The 20518-nt window shown below is 32.6% G+C and overlaps 1 protein-coding gene across 10 annotated transcripts in view; it reads left to right on the top strand.

Moving 5' to 3' along the window:
- The first annotated feature begins 11011 nt into the window (after window positions 1–11011).
- The window catches only part of LOC114276858 (bifunctional aspartokinase/homoserine dehydrogenase, chloroplastic), a 76808-nt gene continuing 67301 nt past the window's right edge, over window positions 11012–20518 (top strand). For 5 of the 10 annotated variants that reach the window (XR_014364433.1, XM_082920592.1, XM_082920590.1 and 2 more), the window contains exons 1-9: window positions 11014–11219; window positions 13016–13083; window positions 13202–13576; window positions 15020–15111; window positions 15217–15520; window positions 16125–16177; window positions 16267–16481; window positions 16590–16677; window positions 16757–16870. Coding sequence is in view for 9 of the 10 variants with exons in the window: in XM_082920592.1 (XP_082776718.1) it covers window positions 11089–11219; window positions 13016–13083; window positions 13202–13576; window positions 15020–15111; window positions 15217–15520; window positions 16125–16177; window positions 16267–16481; window positions 16590–16677; window positions 16757–16870 (1440 nt within the window). In the remaining variant the exon portion in view is untranslated. Of the gene's footprint in view, window positions 11225–13015; window positions 13084–13201; window positions 13577–13881; window positions 14019–15019; window positions 15112–15216; window positions 15521–16124; window positions 16178–16266; window positions 16482–16589; window positions 16678–16756; window positions 16871–20518 lie in introns of those variants that run through there. The other 5 variants (XM_082920587.1, XM_082920586.1, XM_082920584.1 and 2 more) reach the window with 4 other exon arrangements.

Below are 20518 nucleotides of genomic sequence, written 5' to 3' on the forward strand. Positions count from 1 at the left end.
ACTTTAAAAATAATCCATCACCCCATGTAAGTATACCAATTTGTTAAAAAAAGACAACCCATCAAATTTGTCAAAATAATACAACCAATCAATATCAAATTTGTCAAAAGATAAATAGTGATCAGCCGAATTTTTCAAAACGTGAATAATAAAGTTTTCAAAATATTTTCATTTATGACAAATATAGCATACATCATATATTTTAAATAGATAATATTTTGTATCAAATAATATAAAATATGTATATTAAAAAATCATAATTTTTCAATTAATATTTTAGACATCATTAAAATTAAATAACATGATTAACACGTATAATCATAATATAATTTTTCATAAAACTCCCCTTAAGATGATATTTTCTCTCTAAAAAAATATTTCTCCCCTGGACCATTTTCAAATATATAAATTACAACATAAGATTTAAAAAATAAATTTATGCAGTCTCTTCATTTGTATTGTGACTTTAAAAAAATATCCAATCATAATAAAAGTCATCATGAAAAATACATTTTATAAGATGTAATCATAGCAGCTCATGCATTTGTTATGTGAAACTCAAATGAATATTCTAATATTTGATTATATAGTCTCATGCTCAATGATTATATCAATTCACATGTAAATATACAAATTTAATCAATCAAATTCAGCACATGTCATATCATCAAAATCATTTTAATAATAATGTGACTCAATGAAAATAATTAAATTTGAGATTAAATCACAATTTTTCAAACATTCTTGTGCGTAAAAAATCATATTTTTCAAAATATATATATATATATATATATAACCACCTTTTTAGTCAAAACATCAAAATAGTAATAACTTTGTTTTCTTCTCTTTTTCTCCTATCTTTTGTGTCATGGTCAAAATATAAGTATATATGGCATGGAATGACAATCATGTATGTATTGGAATAAGATATTCATATATGCAAGAGAGTATAAATATTATCATCAAATAAAATATTTTGAGATTTGAAAACTGACTTTTACCAAGTTACCTATACCAATTATTTATTGTTATTTTTTAATATTACGTGATTACTATTTATCCGAAAAGATGTGATGAATATTGTCTCCGGTTATGCGTTATGAACATCCACTGTCCAATTACCATTTTCTCTTATCGGATTTCACCTTGAAGCGCACCTATAAATAAATCAAGGCTGCGTTTGGAGAAGCTTTTGAAATATAATTCCACCCCTTCCCTTGAACCTTCTGTTTGGATAGAGTATTCAAAAATTAATTCCACACCACTTTTGAAAACTCATTTCAGATGGGATTTGAATTTTGAAATTTTGCCTACCTGATTGTCCGGCCGGTTGACTAGAACAGTGCAATTTTTTTTTTGGGGGGGGGGGGAATTGTCACCTGTAATTTTTTATGTATTAAATAAAAAATATTTTTCAAATTTTATAAAAAAAAGTATGAGTTTTGAATGGAATTTTGAGTTGTGTATTTGGTTATGAGTTGTAAGTTTTTGAATCAAATATCATATGTCACATCAATTATTCCAAACTCAGTTCAAAACTTTTTTCAAAATTCATAACCAAACAAATTTTCTACACTCAAATCATAATTTCAAAACTCACAAACTCAAAATACAACTCCATTCTCAAATCATAATTTTAAAACTCTACCAAACGTAACCCAAGTTTTCGATTTTGGTACCCAAATTTTGAATTTGGTACGCAAATCTTTTTGGGTCCGTGACTGTTAGTTTCAAGATTACTTGATTTTGGAACTCATTTCATATTTCTTCCATGTAATCTTTTTTAAAATTGACATGATGAAATTGAGTGCGCTTTTCTAAAACAATAATGACAAGTAATATGTGTGGTACTAGATGAGTAAGCTTTAGTAAAGAAATTTTTATAAAAAAATTGTTTCTTGTCGGGTTTGAACTCAATATCCGCTTTGTCAAAAAAACATCTTTGATTTCCAAGTAATTTATTTAAATTTTTTTTCTCTTGTATAAACTTGAAAATTATTTTATTTAAATCTTCAATTTTTTCTTTTAAAGAATTATTTTCAATTTTCAAATCATTTGAAGAATTTTTTAGATAGTCATTTTCCTTTTTTAAACTTTCATTTTTATTTTTCAAAATTTCATTTTCATTTTTAAAGATTTCATTTTTATTTTTCAAGATTTCATTTTCATTTAAAAGACATTTATTGGATTTTTCGAGAAAAGATTTTTTTTGAAATATTCTTTTGAAAATCATCATGTAACTCCTCAATAAAATCTAATAATTCATCATATGTAGGAGAATTTGTATTTATCTCATCATCTTCAACTCCCATGAAACAAATATTTGTCACTTTGTTGTCGTTACTTTCTCCATTGGGGTAATTTACATCATCGTCATCATTTCCACATGCAAATTTTACTTTTTTTGTGATTTCATTTTCTTGAGTCATGTCTTCGTGTGTGACTTCTAATTTTTTCCAAATCTCTTTTGCTGTGTCACAAGCACAAATTCCATCCTATATTATTAGGATCAAGTGCACAATGTAAAATATATTTTGCTTTAGCATTTATTTGAATTCTTCTAATATCATCTCCATCCCATTCCTCTTCTGTTTTAGGAATTTTCTTTGTATCTACGAATTTGGAAGGAATAATTGGACTATTTTTAATAATCTTCCATACCATGTAGTCTGTCCATTGAATATATATCATCATTCTATTTTTCCAATAGTTGTAATTATCACCAGTAAAATATGGAGAGTTGGAAGGTGAGTGGCCATCAAAAATTTCTTTTCCTATAATGGTTGCCATTGATCAATTCTAAAATTGTTAAATCAAAAAAATATTGAAGCCCTTACTCTGATACCAATTGCTATCCTAAGTAGGCAATCCAAGAGGGGGGTGATTACGTTTCTAAATAATTTTCCAAATTAAAAATTAACCTAACTAATAAATAAATAAATATGCTCAAAAATATTAAATAAAGTAATGAAATAAAATAAGCAAAAGGAAGAGAAAACAAACTCAGCATTTTATAGTAGTTCGGTACACCAAGCCTACGTCCACTCCTCACGTATCCTCTTTGAGAATTTCTCCACTATTTTTTAAATAGTAATTACACCACTAGCTTTACAGGTGTTGGTGAACCTTTACAACAAGTGACCAATCCCGATCACTCTAACTAGTTTAGAATCCGGTTCCTAGTTACACCTAACCCAAGTGATTTTATCCCATAAAATCACTCACAAAAATATTCCAACTAGCTTTGAATCCGATGCCTAGTCACACCTAACCCCAGTGATTTTATGCCAAAAAAATCATTCACAAAAACTCTCTCTTTTTACAAGTATAAAATGAATAAGGGATATAAAACCCTTTTATGATTTGGCTCAAACTCTCAATAAATTTTCTCACAGAAAATATAACTCAATGAAGCATAATACAATATTTGAGAATATTTCAATATCACATATTTATCTCTTTTTAACTTCTTATTTTTCTCCAACCAAAACACTTCTATATATACCAAAAAATATATCTATTGGAGAGAGACGCTCCTCCGCTTCAGATCACGAGGGCAGCATGCGGGAATAACTTTTTCAAAAATGGCAAACGGAGGAATTGAATTAATAGCCAAGTCACTTTTGATGAATAGTGAAATGCACAGTAACTTAATATTTTTTCATCCAAATCTTACAAATTTCAAAAGTTACATAGTAACTTAAATAGTAACTTTTCAATTAAAAAATATATTATGTACAGTAAAATTTATTTAAATAATATTTATAACAAATATATCCTACAACATATATTATAACACATAATATTTTATGTCAAAGAATATAAAATATGTATATTAAAAAATCACAATTTATCCCATAATATTTCAAACATCATCAAAATTAAACCATATGATTAACATATCATAATCACCCCATCTTTCTCTACAGTAACTGTAACATCTACCAATTGTAACGGCTTACTAGTTTCAGAGCACACATCCAAATTATTTTTGTCTATGTATTTGTTGATTTCGAAGAACCCACCAAACCCAAAGCAATGAGAGAAGAGAGGAGAGCGACATGTAAGAAAGAGGATGTTGTTTTAGTTGTGCTTGTGTGCTGTTTCTAGAGATGTGTGCGATGCGGTTCAATGTCGTTTGAGGCTAAAAGAGAAACCATGTGGTAAGTGGCAGATTGACAAATAATCAAATTGCAATTTGAGTGGTTTTGGACGATTTCAATGTGTTATTTGATTGAAGAACAGTTTTAAATAATTATCAAATATTTGCATAGCATAGAACACTAATTTGTATTATATTTTTCATATATATAACACAAACTAGCTTTATATAATATTTTTTTCATATATATAACTACTAATTTGTAACAAATTTTATATCTTAAATCTCTTTTACACTTAATTTTATTTTGATATTTACTTAAAGGTTAAAAGAAAATATGTATTAACCATAACAGAGTGAAGTGGTTTCGAAGGCGGATTATAAATTTCAAAGTATAATCCGCGGTTAGTGGATAGAGTAGTGTAGATTGGTGCGGTTTTAGCAAATTTGGCGGTATTTTGTACAACCCTAGTTGTTTTATGATCAACGACGGAAGAAGCTATTACGGGCAGTGGAGCATGATGGGAGGGTCGCTACGACCACCACTCTCCTAAAAGAGTGCTTTGCAACTCCTTGAAGACGACCGCCACCCCTTCTGTCGTCGTCGATGGCAGCGTAACAAAGAAGAAATGGCACCACCGCGGTGGATCGCCATCGATGACGAGTGAGATCTACAAGTACACTATCAACGCAGTGTTGTGAGCATTGGCGACAAGTGATCTGGATCTCGATCGTGAGTCAGAGGAAGACGCGGCGGAGGGTGGCATAAGAGGGTGATGGATCTTGCGGCGCACCATCAACGTCTAGATTTTGATCTCTCGTTGATCGTGAGTGTCATGACTCGAACCCGCCCCTAATGGTTTGGATCATAACTGGCCAGTAATCATGAGGTTACCTACGGCCTCAGACAAAAATTGAATCGTAATTAAGTATATGGGGCCAAAAACGGAAGCTGATTAATAAATATTTTGTCCAATGAGCTGTGCATATATGGCATGGACAAAAACTTCTTATGTATATTAATAACTCACACTCATACATTCATAAAAAGGTGCCATATGTCCAAGATCATACATATATCATTAACATATAAACACCAAACTTATATACAGAAGCAATCGAGCATGACCAACAAAAGGAAACAAAAAATCAAAAGACAAAAGAAACAAAAGCCTTGCTCATGAGGCGCTCATAACAAACTTCACAAAACTCGGTATCCTTCACAGGTTCAGTGAGGCTGGGGCTAGGGTTGGACATCCCGCTGTTCACCTACATACATATAAATACAAAGTGAGCTAATGATTGGTGAATAACATCAAAGTAAAAGGGTTAAGTGAATAAGTTCTAGTAATTGACATAAGCATTTCTATATCATAAGCAATACATAACGGAACGACCTCGGGTCCAACAGATAACAGAACGACCTTGGGTCTAACTTATAATAGATGTACAGAATGAAATTGATCATATCATAACAGAACGACCTCGGATCTAATCATTTACAGTCTTATAAGTAATATTTTAGTAAAGATGTTTTCTTACTTACTTTATGTCATAACAGAATGATTTTGTAAGTGTGAATGAGTTTTCCAAAATTAAAGCTCAAAACTTCAAGAATTCTTCAAAATGAAACCCAAATCTTTATATATGTTGATTTTGATTCCAAATTCGGTTTCAAAGCTTCAAAAACTGCAATTCACTTTCAAAACCTTGTAATTTATGCATGCATGTTCAATTCATCTTCCAAATTTAACATGGATGACAAAATCATGATAAAAAAATGGTGAAACTCAACAAAACTATGCATGCATGTATGAATTGCCTCAAAATTCATTTATCTCTAGCTCAATTCTAGTTCAATACTTACATTTAAACACATAATCTTCTTGAATTCAAATATGAAATGACTTAGTTTCATGAATTAGGGTTCAAAAGCTTACCTAGGGTCTTCAATTGAGCTTAATTTAGTAAGTTCATGAGCTTCTACTTCACAATACATAAGCCTGTTAGCCAATTCTTCAAGTCTAAGCCCTTCTCTCTCTTTAAAAGTCTCTATCTCAGAATTTTTGAGCTCAAATTATGATTAAGGGGGTTCGAGCTCTTAATTACAACATATATATATACTTGAGGATTAGATTAGGGTGTTAATCAAGGCTTAAGATTAACTAATTAATTACATTTAGTTCTAATTAGTTTAATCTAATTAATTTAACCTGAATCAAATTTTAATCAAGCAACTCATTAGACTCTAAAAATTATGCCAATCTTAATAAACCAACTAATTTCGATTTCTGTCTCCATTAAGGCCTTCAATTTTCAGATTATAACGAAAATCATAATACATATTTCTACGATCAACAGATATGAAGTCAAAAGCCACATTAATCACATAATTAACATTCAAATTCACACCTAGCACATAAGCACATGTACAATTAAAGAATTAAGAACATAGTGTGTGACGGGGTTGTCATAGTGAGGGACAAGCAGCGCTCGGCGATGGGCTCTAAATTTGCCTCATGAAGGAGCGACGAACGTGGTGGAGGAGGTGCAGACGTGACCAAATCTACGCATCGAGAAGAAGTCGTTGTCGAGGGTAAGGTGGAGGAAGAGAGAGAGAAGAGAGAAAGAGAGAAAGACAGAGTTTGTTCAGTTTTACATGTTTGCACCGTTATAACATATATATGGGTGGGTACTTTAGTCATTTCACTTAACCATGTCCTTATAGACATAATAAATTAGCGCTTGAACATTTAAGCAAAAAAAAAATTTAAATTAAATATATCGCCCAAACGCCCTAGAATTTATTAATTTTAATAAGGAAAAATTACTCATAAATCTTATTTGGGGAAATGTTAGTCCATTTAGTCCTACATGGTTTTTTATAAACCAAATAGTCCTTTTTATTTGTAATATGTGTTATTGATTTGATTTAGTAATATTTGAGTTTACTTGTTTGCCCCTTATTGTGATTTTTTTTTTATCAGAGGAAAACAAACAGGACTCACAACCAAAACAACACCAACTAGGCCAAGCTTAATAAAGCAGTAAGAGCCAAAGATGGATAAAAAATCCAATCCAGGGGGAGAGCATTCCTGAGAGAAGCTTGGGCCCCTCATTGTGATTATGTTTATGATTTTTTTTGGGGATTAAGTGTATGTGGATAAGGTATGGTTTAAAATTTCTATTTATTTTAGAGATTTCGTGGAGTGATTATGGAGATTATTGATGTTACTTGGTGTTACATTATTGATGTTAAATCATTAGCGTTTTCTAGGGGAGGTGTGTGGGTTGTAACATTCACATTTACCTACATAACATCAACCCAGAGCCACATTGCCGTACCATTAAGCCTCCTACTAACAGCCTATAACATTAGCACCAAACACCAACTACATAACATAATATCAACACAGTTCGACAATCCTCAACAATTAACAGCCACTACCCCCTACTATCACCAAATCCCACCAATACTTTCAGGTATATATCCTTCCACTAACATTACAAAATACACACCCAATCATACAAACATTAGCTATAATACCATGTGTCTATTACATTATAACATGCACAACATCACATTTACAATCACTTGTAACCCCAAACCTGTGAAAATATTACAACATTAACCAACAAAACCATGTGTTTGTCACATTATAAGTATACACAACATCACATTTGCAATCAATGGTAAATCCCAAACCCGCAACGTGAACAAGATCACCTAAAACCCCACATGATGCACCAATTAAACAAAAATCCACTTCAAGCATCAATCTTGATGTTGTATTGTCCCACAAACAACCAAACTAACATCGAAGACACCCATACTTGTTGTCATCGCACTACCAAACAATCAACGATGTCGTTGATGAATCGTCGACGTTACATCCTCAATGTTAATCGCACTCCAAGATGTCCTAGTGCCCATGCCGCTTTGCCTTTGTAAATTTGATAAAAGGGATTTCCATGATTTTCTAGGATTTTTTGGGGGTTTTGTAATGTTATTTAGGGAATAATGAATTATGGGTATAACATTTCTAGATCTAGCATTCAACTCACACAAACTGAGGATCAACACTGCAACATCGTCAAGAAAACGTTGACGTTCCCATTTTTGAACTTCTGTTCGGTTCGCAATGGAGGGAAAAGGAAAAAAATGCTATAGTAAATTTTTGAACTTTTTATGCTGTGTTTGGTTGGGGGATTTGGGGAGGAATTTGGAAAGGAAAGGGAAAAGGTGTGTGAAACTATGTAAAATGTATGTATATTTTTTTCACATTTCACCTACTTTTTCCATTTCCCTTTCTAAATCTCTCCTCAAATCCCTCAACCAAACACAACATTAGTAACTATAACATCACCTAAATACCCAATATACCCCTCCAAACATCCAAATCATGTGTTACATTCGTGGCCTTATGTATAATTAATTTTGACATAGGACCAATCAATCTATAAAATAAATTACAGTACTAAATGATTTAAACTATCTGAACTTAAAATTTATTGGTATTTTTCCTTATTAATAATTAAAATTATAAATTTTATTTCCTCCCATCATCCCTAGATAATTTCTCGAATATTATTTACACAGAGTTGGGTAAATTTGTGAGCGTGCTCCTAGCCTACTGATTCCATAATTTGTACAAAATATACAGAAGCTCGCTCACACGAAGAAGGTTAGAATTTAAAGCCGGGGCATTTCCCTAAATAAGCCAAAATAGTAAATCAATTCCCAAACTAAGCCTAGTTTTGAAAGAATTCCCAAAATAGGCTAAATCGTGGTTCACAACTACGATTTCAACATATATGCGCCTGTCTCGCGTGGAATTTGGGAAGTCTTAAAATCGTGGTTACAAAACGCGTTTTTGATTAAGAAATCGTGGTTACAAAAGGCGCTTTTAATTAATTTTTTTTCCTTCTGAACTCGCTGTTCTAAACTATGCTTTTATCGAAAAAAAAATTTCTTCTGAACTCGCTATTCTAAACCACGCTTTAAATTTTTTTTTTTTTTAAAAAAACATGATTTCTAACCACGCTTTTAAACAAAATTGTGTTGTAAAGAAAGTGTGGTTAGAAACCACGCTTTCAAGACTCACAACCCACACACTCACTCACAGCCACACCACACACTCTCTCTCCCTCTCTCTGACACATCACTCACACACAACTCACACTCACACACAACTCACATCAAAATAAATATAAATAAATTTTAAGAATTAAATAAATATAAATAAATAAATAATGTTTAAAAATAAATAAATTTTAAGAATTAAACCCTAAATCTTAAAATAAAAAAAAATAAATTTTATCCCTAAACAGTAAAGTAACGTTTGATAACATTTACGTTTTTAGTTTATGTTTACAAAAATTTTATAAATTGATTTTTGTTTATTTTTAGGAAAACATAAATTACAAATGCGTTTAGTTTGAACAAAATATTTTAAAAAATTTTAAAAAATAAACTAAAAAATATGTTTGTTCAAACTTAAAATATTTATATTTATATTTATTATTTATGACAATAATATCACACATATTATAATTGAAAAAAAAATTAATTAAAAAAAATAATTGAAAAATATTTAATTGGAAAAAAATACTATTTGAAAAAAAATATATTTCAAATAATTTTTTTTTCAAGCTTAAAATATTTATATTTATATTTATTATTTATGACAATGGGATCACACATATTATAATTGAAAAAAAATTAATTAAAAAAAATAATTGAAAAAAATATATATTTGAAAAAAAAATTAATTGAAAACAAAATTAATTAAAAAAATAATTGAAAAAAAAATTATTTGAAAAAAAAATTATTTGAACAAAAAATAATATTTGAAAAAATATATATTTCAAATAATTTTTTTTCAAATAATAATTTTTTTTCAAATAATGTAATTGGAAAAAAAAATATTTCAAATAATTGAAAAAAAATTATTTGAAATATAATTTTTTCCAAATATTATTATTTTTTTCAATTCAATTGTTTTCCAATTAATTTTTTTCAATTATTTTTGTAAACATAAACTAAAAACGTAAACGTTATCAAACGTTACTTTACTGTTTAGGGATAAAATTTATTTTTTTTTTTTATTTTAATATTTAAGGTTTAATCCTTAAAATTTATTTATTTTTAAACATTATTTATTTATTTATATTTATTTAATTCTTAAAATTTATTTATATTTATTTTGATGTGAGTTGTGTGTGAGTGTGAGTGATGTGTCAGAGAGAGGGAGAGAGAATGTGTGGTGTGGCTGTGAGTGAGTGCGTGGGTTGTGAGTCTTGAAAGCGTGGTTTTTAACTACGCTTTCTTTACAACACAGTTTTGTTTAAAAGCGTGGTTAGAAGTCATGTTTTTTGAAATTTTTTTTTAAAGCGTGATTTAAAATAGCGAGTTCAGAAGAAATTTTTTTTTCGATAAAAGCGTGGTTTAGAACAGCGAGTTCAGAAGGAAAAAAAATTAATTAAAAGCGCATTTTGTAACCGCGATTTCTTAATCAAAAGCGCGTTTTGTAACCACGATTTTAAGACTTCCCAAATTCCACGCGAGACAGGCGCATATATGTTGAAACAACAATGATAGAGACCACTAATTTTGGACCACTAATTTTGGACCTCTAAAAAGACCACTAATGACATGGCACTCAATAAAAAAAGAAAAAAAATACAACAGTAAAGCCAAAACATTAAATCATTCCTGGTGGGGCCTACTGTCACGTCATTAGTGATAGTACTAATTAGTGATCTCACTCATTTTCCATGTTAAAATCGTGATGGTAAACTACGATTTAACCTATTTTGAGAATTCTTTTAAAACTAATTTTAGTTTGGGAATTGAATTACTATTTTCACTTATTTAGGCAAATGTCCCTTTAAAAGCCGCCTCTCTCTCTCTCTCTCTCATACAATCAGTGAGTCAATCTGCTGTGTTGGTTAGGTAACTCTGCAACTCAAACTCATAGCAGCCAATGGCGTTTTCTTCTTCGATAGCTCCTTCGTTGCGTGGCCTCTCGACCAATGCATCCTCACGCGACTCCTATGCAACCAAGAAGATCTACCCATCATCTCTCTCTCTCCCCCAATGCTCTCCCATCTCCAAGTGAAGTTTTTTCCTCTTTTCCTTCTTTTTTTTCGCTTCCCTAATTTGCTTCTTGTTTGGCTTTCGAGAAAAATGGAGGAAAATTGGAAGAAACTAGATATCTTTTGACGTGATTATTGTTTTCTTGTGATTACTGTGCCAATTTCACTTGATTGGAGTCTGTTTTTATCTGTTTTATGTGATTCCAACAGTGGAAAAAATTGATATTAAACCAAAGGGAACTAACTCACTCTCTTGCGCTTCTATAATTTGCTGCTTGTGAATCTATGAATCTAATATTTTTATTCCTTCTCCTTTCCATGTAAAGAGAATCTGTGTACGTATCGTGTTCAATAACAACAAAATAGGTTTAGAATGAAACAAGGAATGCTAGTTGATTCTGCCATGGCTATGCAATCTATGCTATCACGTTCTCTTGATATATAAATTAAACAATACAATTGACCATATGCTACCTAAATATCTGTTGATTAGAAGAAAATTGTTATATGTAAGGTTGATATGCACTGTTGAATGAGTTAGCCTTTGTGAGGCATTGGCCAACATGTATGTTCTTCCTTTTTTTTCCTTTTAGGAAGTAGGAAGGGGTCCATTTAAGGCCAAATTTACTTGCCAAACTCTCAATGTCCTGCATGTCATCAACAGGGATCAAAATGCAACAAGAATTTTAAATTTTAAATCTAAATCACCATAAGTCCATTATATTAATAGGGAAAGAACTTATGTTACATGGACTCTTCTATTTCCCTACACTACCCGTGTCTACTGGATATGACAAGGGTAAGGGTGTGGGATATTTGTCTGTCACATGTACCCAATTTAATCTTCAACTTTTTGCAATGTTTGAAGAATAAGAAACACGTAGTCTCTAACATAGATGAGAGATAGAACTTCTAGATTCTCCGTAAATTCTATTTAATTTCAAGTACATTTCTACATAATTTATCAAAGAGTATTATGTAATATGTAACATATATAACTGTCCATAAAGAGTCCTTGTACTTATATCCTATGTTGGATACATATCCCAATATCTTAACACTTAAGTTAATGAAGGTTTGACGCTTGGACACACACCTGTACCCGATAATTCTATCCAAGTCCATGTAGCACATAGGTCACAACTTTACAATACCTAAAACACCATTCCTAACAACCATAACCACCAACATGTAGCTCATAAATATGGTTTAAAAAGAATACCCTATTATTTATGTTCTACAATAAGGTAGGTATTGTATGTAGCTGGTAGGTTGGGGTGATCTTTTGCACTTAACCATGTCAAGAAGTATGGCATTTTTTTTCTTCTTTTTTCTTTCAGATTACTAGTAAGGTTATGGAAATGTATTGTAACATGTTTTTTTGGATAGTTTCATATAACTATTGTTTTGCTTGTTTCTTTGTATATAACATAATTCACAAATTTGTCAAAAGAAAAAAAAAATCATTATCATTCTGTGGTGGGCTGCATTGTGATAATGTTTGAATGTTACATCCTGACCTCAATATACCATCGGTGTTTGATTCTATGTTTGGGTGGGTGTGTACCCTTATTTATTTGCATACATATTCCTAGAATCTGTTTTACATATCATTTTTTTTTTCCAATATTTCTTCAAGGGACTTCTTTCCTGCCTTTTTTTTTTTTTCCTTAAATAAATTTGTAATGCTATGCTGTAAATTGCAATCCAGAGTCATGTGAATCTCCAGTCAAGGTTTTCTGTCATAGATTTAACTCACATGCACTTTTTCTGTTGATTGAAATTGCTGATGTAGGCTTTTGTTTCTTGTTTCAGAATGGATTTTATTTGTCAATGGAGTCAAAGGAAGTTGTCAACCTTTCCTATTTGTGCTTCACTTGCAGGTTCATTATATGCCATTACTTTCAAATTATGTTTTGAAAATTGAACTCGTGTTATGATGTTATGAAGTTTTACTTTGCAATAGGTCTAATATATACCTTCCGTCACATTTATTGGCAGATGCTATGCAACAAACTTCTTCTGAAAAAGTTGAGTTTCCCAAAGGCGACACTTGGTCTATTCATAAATTTGGTGGTACCTGTGTGGGAAGCTCCGAAAGAATTCGGAATGTTGCGCACATAATTATCAATGATGATTCAGAGAGAAAGTTAGTTGTTGTGTCTGCAATGTCAAAGGTGACCAATATGATGTATGATCTTGTCTGCAAGGCGCAATCACGGGATGATTCTTACATAGCTGCATTGGATGCTGTTCTAGAAAGGCACAAGTTAACAGCCCTGGATCTACTTGAGGGGGATGACCTTGCTAGTTTCTTATTGCAGTTGCATGATGCCATCAATAACCTTAAAGCAATGCTTCGTGGAATATATATAGGTATTAGAACAAATTTTTTCTTGTTGTCTTTTGCCCAATATGTAATTAGAAAGATCTGTTATGTCACCTGATAGGTTCAAACTCTTGCTGTGATACCCCCACTTAGCAGGCAAGTGCCCAAATGATGGCCAAACTTGAGGTCGCTGTTAAATCACATGCTTGTCCCTTGTATGTCATGCAACCCCAATTCTCACATATACATGATATTATCTTAGTCCTACCTGCCTTCCCAAATTGATTTTCCCTTTTTTTTTTTTTTTTGCATTTTTTTTCCTTTTCTTTTCCCTCAATCAAAAAGCAATTGGCACATGGATGATGGGGATTTGAATCCATCAGTTGAGTGACTAATGTGTTGCACTGCCATTGTGCAATGTCATGGGTGAAGTATATTTCTATGAGAGTTACAAATTGTGCAGCTTGACATTTATAGTAGTGTTTGAAGGTGATTATAATGATTGCAACATTACTTGGTTTGCTATCAGTAAGCAATGTTCTTTAATTTATCTGTAATATGAGCTATTTTTAGTTGACTGCTGTTGAATTTATTTCATGATGTTTTTAAGGCTCCATTTGTTTTGATGTAGAATAATTTACTCTAAAAATAATTTACATTCTTCTATTTTTAAGTGTTTGGCTGCATCTCTAAAAACATATATTTGGAACATTATTTTTTGCACTTCATCATTTGTTCCACCCTCCCACCCACTTTATCTACATCTTGTTCAATTCAGACCATTTTTCCGTTGGCCCATGACACGCTATCTCTCCCCGTCCCCCCCCCCCCCCCTTCTCCCACCCCCCACCCACACACAGATTTTAGAGTACAGCCAAAGCTTTCAATTTGGAAGTCGGAAAGTAACTTACTGGTTCGGAATCTGTAAGTTACATTTCAGCCACTTCATGCAAATAGTTTATAGAAAAAAAAATGTTTTCCCAACTTATTATGCAAACAAACATAGGAAAATGAGGAAAATATGCTTCACAAAAATATTTTACGGCAAAACAAATGGAGCCTAAGAGTCTTGTGATATTTTGCAAACTATTACATCGATGGGTGAATGGGTCACCCGCATTGGGTAATTCTATTTACATACCATAGAAAATCTCAGTACACACCATTTCAGTGGTTCAAATATCAACTTTCGAACAAAAGTCAAATGTTTGGGCATAAACTTTTAAACAAAAACTAGTTGTTTGGACATAAATTGTTGAATGAAATGTATATTTGAACAATTTATTTTTGTTCATAAGTTTATATTTGAACATTTTTCTTTTGTTTGGAAGTTTGTATCTGAACGACACAAATGATGTGTATCAAGATTTTCTATGGTGTGCGAATAAAATTTTCCATAATTTTTGCTTCCTGCTATTACCTTTGGTTCTTTGTGCCCAAAAAGACTTTTTTTACATATTATATTGATTTACATGCTTAATGTACTGCAGCCGGACATGCAACAGAATCGTTTACAGATTTTGTTGTAGGACATGGAGAGTTATGGTCTGCTCAGATGTTGGCATCTCTTGTCAGAAAAGTGGTGCTGTGCTTATTTGCACTTTATTTTGAAAGAATATCTAGAAGTTGTGATTTTGAAATTTTCTGAATTAGTTTTTTCTTTTTATTTGATTTTTCTCTGCTGCAGAGTGGGATGGATTGTAATTGGATGGACACGAGGGAGGTCCTTATTGTAAATCCTAGTGGTTCTAATCAAGTTGATCCAGATTACTTGGAATCTGAAAAAAGACTTGAGAAATGGTTTTTGCAAAATCCATCTAAGACTGTTATTGCAACTGGTTTCATAGCTAGTACACCTCAAAATATTCCTACAACTTTGAAAAGCGATGGAAGTGACTTCTCTGCAGCTATAATGGGGGCTTTGTTCAGGGCACGCCAAGTCACAATCTGGACAGATGTTGATGGTGTTTGCAGTGCTGATCCCAGAAAAGGTTTGTGCAGTTTGTGCATTTGAATCACCACTTTTGAAAAATCTCTGGAAGATTGTTGCTTGTAAAATTAATCATTTATTCTGATGATGGAAGTAAATTTCTGGACTGGTACTTCTACTAACAATGTTAATTTTGTGTTTGATTATGGACTTGGGTACGAGTATTAGGTGCGGGTTTGTATCCAAGTGTCAGACCTTCATAAACTTAGATATTAGGATCTTGCGATTCATATTCAAAGATATGGGTATGGGGACGCGTCATATATACATATATATTAAAAAATATATAATATTCTCGGATGAGATGTTGTAAATTATGTAGAAGTATACCAGAAATTAAATAGGATTCAAGAAAAATATGAAATTTCTATCTATAATTAATGTGAGAGGCTAAAAATATTGCTTTACTAACAAATGTGAGTTTCTTCTTCTTTATATATTGTAACAAATTAAAGGATCCGAGTGACTAAATTGGGTACGGGTGTCGGACACATATCCCACGCCCTTACCCTTGTCATATCTGATAGACACAGGTATTTTGGGCGAAATAGAAGAGTCCATGTAACACACTGATTGGAATGACTAATGAACATTTCTTTTTGCAGTTAGTGAGGCTGTGGTATTGAAGACGTTGTCTTATCAAGAGGCCTGGGAAATGGTGAACTTTAATCTCATTTTATACCTGTTAAAGTTGCTGACACTTGCTATTTAGCGTTCTTAACAAGAAAAATTTACATGCTTGTGCAGTCATATTTTGGGGCAAATGTTTTACATCCCCGAACCATCATTCCAGTGATGCAATATGACATTCCAATCATTATTAGAAATATCTTCAATCTTTCAGCACCTGGAACGATGATCTGCCAGCCTTCCGTTAATGAGTTCGAAGATGGGCAGAGGCTGGAATCTTATGTCAAAGGGTTTGCAACTATAGACAATTTGGCCCTTGTAAATGTTGAGGGGTGAGCTTGTATTGCAATGATATTTCTGTTCATCCTATTTGTAGTTGTATGCATTCTCTTTAATTTCCTTTTCCCATTTAAGCTGCACCTTGCACATTCTTTTTGCAGAACTGGAATGGTTGGTGTTCCTGGTACAGCTAGTGCCATTTTTGGTGCAGTGAAAGATGTAGGAGCCAACGTTATCATGATATCCCAGGTATCTTCATCTTCTTATATCTGTTAAATATTTTTCCATATTGTAAAATTCATGTAGTTAGTGATTGGGTCTAATGCAGGCTAGCAGTGAGCATTCTATCTGCTTTGCTGTTCCTGAGAAAGAAGTAAAAGCTGTTGCTGAGGTTTTACAGTCTAGATTTCGTCAAGCTCTGGATGCTGAGCGTCTTTCTCAGGTGGTTTGATAGAATTCTAGAAGCTGATGTTATTTATCAATACTTTGTGAACGCTTTTTGGTTCCCTGGCTTTTCTATAGAGTTGTTTTCCAAACTAGTAATATGTAGTATAAGGGTTATCCTTTCTCTATATTGCACAAGATTTTAAAGGATTGTGATTGACAGTATAGTCGTCAAGGTGGACAATATTAGACAGACACAACGTTGTAGCTTTTGTGTTAGTTCGCTTCTTCGGTGACTGAAGAAGTGATTGCCTAGGATAGTCCTTCCTCCCGTCCCTCGAAGGCAAAAAAGAAGGAAAAAAGGAGGGTTTTGGTGATGGCTGCAGACATGAAGCTTCCGGATTTTAGTAGAGCATTTGATTCAGTGTATAAATCATTCATACGCCTACCCCAAGTAATTGGGTCTAATGCTTAGTTGTGACAGTTAACAAAGGAATCTTTTCAGTAATCATTTCAATGCAGCAGAAATGATGTGATTGAGGACACTGTCACCTATATATATTAGCGTGATTAAGGTGGACACTGGAATTATGAGTGAAGTACTAGGGGTTCAGAATGAAGAAAGCATTATGAATTGGTAAAACTAATTAAAGAAAAGGAGGAAGAAGAGAATGAGACATATCTTCTTACTAGAAGAAGAGAACTGTCACAATTCTTGATCTAGTTTTTTGAATCTCAAAATATGGGCTGTATGGTGGTTTCCCACCATGATCTAATACTGAGGGTGGTTATGAAAACCACCTTCTATTCATTTCTTCTTCTAAATTAGAAGTTACGGTGGTAGCTAATAATCACGAGTAGCTACCTGAGAAGAACATGAGTCCTAATATGAATATGCGAATAAAGGCTAGGGCGTTCCCCGTAAGCAACGACTTGTGCCTGCCTTTGGGTGTTCCAAAAAATGGCTAAGGGGCGCTACATCATCTCTCGAGTGCAGTGAAAAATAGGCAAGGTCCCATGCTCTTTCCTGGACAAGTGTGGGTAAAGAAGTTAACTCAGGATTGTAGGTTTAGATTAGCAGCTTGGAATATTGAAATATTAATTTGTAAATTTTTGGAATTAGTAAATACTCTGATTAGAAGGAAAGTTACTATAACATGTTTACAAGAAACTAAGTAGGTAGGTGAAAAAGCAAAGGAAATAGAAAAAACTGTGCATAAAATTTACTATGCTAGAAAAGATGAGACATAGAAATGGTTTAAGAATAATTGTGGCTAACATCTTGATGGTAATGTGTTAGAATAGCATATTATTAGTTGGGTTATTTATCCATTGTAATTATTCTATGCCTTGGTTCCTTGTAATTATTATTAATTTTCATTAATATAAAAGGGGGATGATATCACAATCATTCCCTAATCTTGGTATTCTCTAAAATTATCATGGTATCAGAGCCACAACCCTAAATCCATACACCACACAGCCACCACAAAGCCTCCACAGATATGCCACCGTCCTAGGTCAGTCGGCTACTGTCGAAGGGATTTTTGGCCTAGCTGCTAACTGCTGGCAGCCCTAGTCCCTTCTATCACCATCGTAGACAGGCCATTTGGCCTAGGTTGAACCCTTCGTCACTGCTGACAGGCCTTCTAGCCTAGGTCGAACCCTTCGTCATTGCCGACAGGCCTTTTGGCCTAAGTTGAACCCTTAGGCAGTCGGCGAGGCAAGACGACAGTGATCGAGGTCATCTCTGGATTCCTTTGACATTCCTCTGTTGTGCGTCTCTATGTTTGGTTGAACTGCTGTTGTCGTTGACTTTGTAATGAGGTAGTGACCTAAAAGTATTTGTTCCTGTTCTGTTTCTTTTCTTCTTAAATTTTTTTTTTTTTTTTTGATGTGTTTAATTCGTTAATATTCTTAGTGGTCATTGTGCTTACTATTCCTCCACCATCTTCCGAGTTTGTGATTGACACTGGTTTTGTTGAGGGTTTGGTAATACAGTATCCATGGTAGATTCCACTAGCGTGTCCACTACTTCGCAGACATTTAGGAGTGAGAGTTCCATTCTACCTATTACTATGACTGATAACCCCAACCCTACTCTTAAAATCACCACCTCTTCATTTAATGGTCAGAATTATCTAGCGTGGTCGTAGAGTTTGACTATTTTTTTGAAGAGCAGAGGGAAGATGGGATATGTTGATGGCAAAATACAGGCACCCAACATCACTGACTCTGGTTATGACCAATGAGAGATTACCAAAACTTTGATTATGGGTTGACTTATTCATTTGATGGTACCAGACATTGGTGAGGGCTACTTGTCTATGGAGATTGCCCAGGATATTTGGGATGCTGTGACTTCCACCTATTCCCGCAAAGGGAATTTCTCACAGGCATTTGAGATGCGCCGCTCTATTGAGAGCTTTGTTCAAGGGGAGCATACTGTTCTTCAGTATTTCACCTTCTTTATCAATGGCTGGAAATGCTTTGATCACCTATAGGACTATAAGCTTGTTTGCACTGCTGATTCAGTTGGGTACATGAAGTTCATTGTACAGGAAAGGGTTTTCAAGTTTTTGGCAAGTCTTAATGTGGAGTATAATCCTGTTTGGAGTCGGGTTCTGGGTATGGACACTCTTCCTTCACTTTCGGAGGCATTTGGCTATGTACAAAATAGGTAGCCAACTATAAACGACTAAATGAAAATTTAGAATTTGATGGATATTTTATTCCAAGAAAAGATGTTTTGATTAACTTAACCAAAGGATCAACAATCTTTAGCAAATTCGATTGTAAGAGTGGATTTTGGCAAATTTAATTGATTGAAGAGTCAAAAAAATTGACAATTTTCAGTATACCTAGAGGACATTACCACTGGAATGTTATGTCTTTTAGTTTAAATATAGCACCACAGGTATTTCAACGGTGGATAGATACAATGTTTAAAGATCTTAAGAATTGTTGTGTAGTATATATTGATGATATACTTATCTTCTCTAAAACTTGAGAGGAGCATAAGAAACATTTAAAATTACTCTGTGAAAAATTTCAAAAACATGGAATTGGTGTCACCCAAAAAGATTGAACTAGAAAAAGAATCAATTGAATTTTTGAGAATAATTATAGACCAGAAAGGCTTAAAATTACAAAAACATATTTTGTTTAAAGTATGAGATTTTTCTGATACTCTTGAAAATATAACACAATTACAGAGTTTATTAGGTATTTTAAATGATGGACGAAATTTCATCAAAAATCTTTCAAAAATAGAAATTTCTTGGTCAACCAAATTAAGAAAAAATGTTATGTTTGAATGGACATCAGATGATGTTGCTTTAATAAAACAAATTAAAGAAAATGTCAAAACTTTACCAAACGTTTATCTTCCTAAAACAGGTGATAAATTAATTTTAGAAACAGATGCCTCAAAGTTATGTTTGGGATGTATGCTTTAAAGCAATACCAAGTAAATTATAGCATGATAAAGAGATACCTTTATTAGAAAATGGGATTAGACCAAGAAAAATTCTAGTACCCATAAAATTACAAAAAGAACAACTAATTTGTGGATATAATTCTGGAACATTTAAACCCAATGAATAGAAATATATTATTTTTGAAAAAGAATTACTTGCAATAATATTGGCAATAAAAAGTTTTCATATTTATTTAGCCCCAGAAAATTTTATTGTACGTACTGATA

This window comes from Camellia sinensis, chromosome 3 (assembly GCF_055761805.1).
Source record: "Camellia sinensis isolate YWXY chromosome 3, ASM5576180v1, whole genome shotgun sequence".
Classification (NCBI taxonomy): domain Eukaryota; kingdom Viridiplantae; phylum Streptophyta; class Magnoliopsida; order Ericales; family Theaceae; genus Camellia; species Camellia sinensis.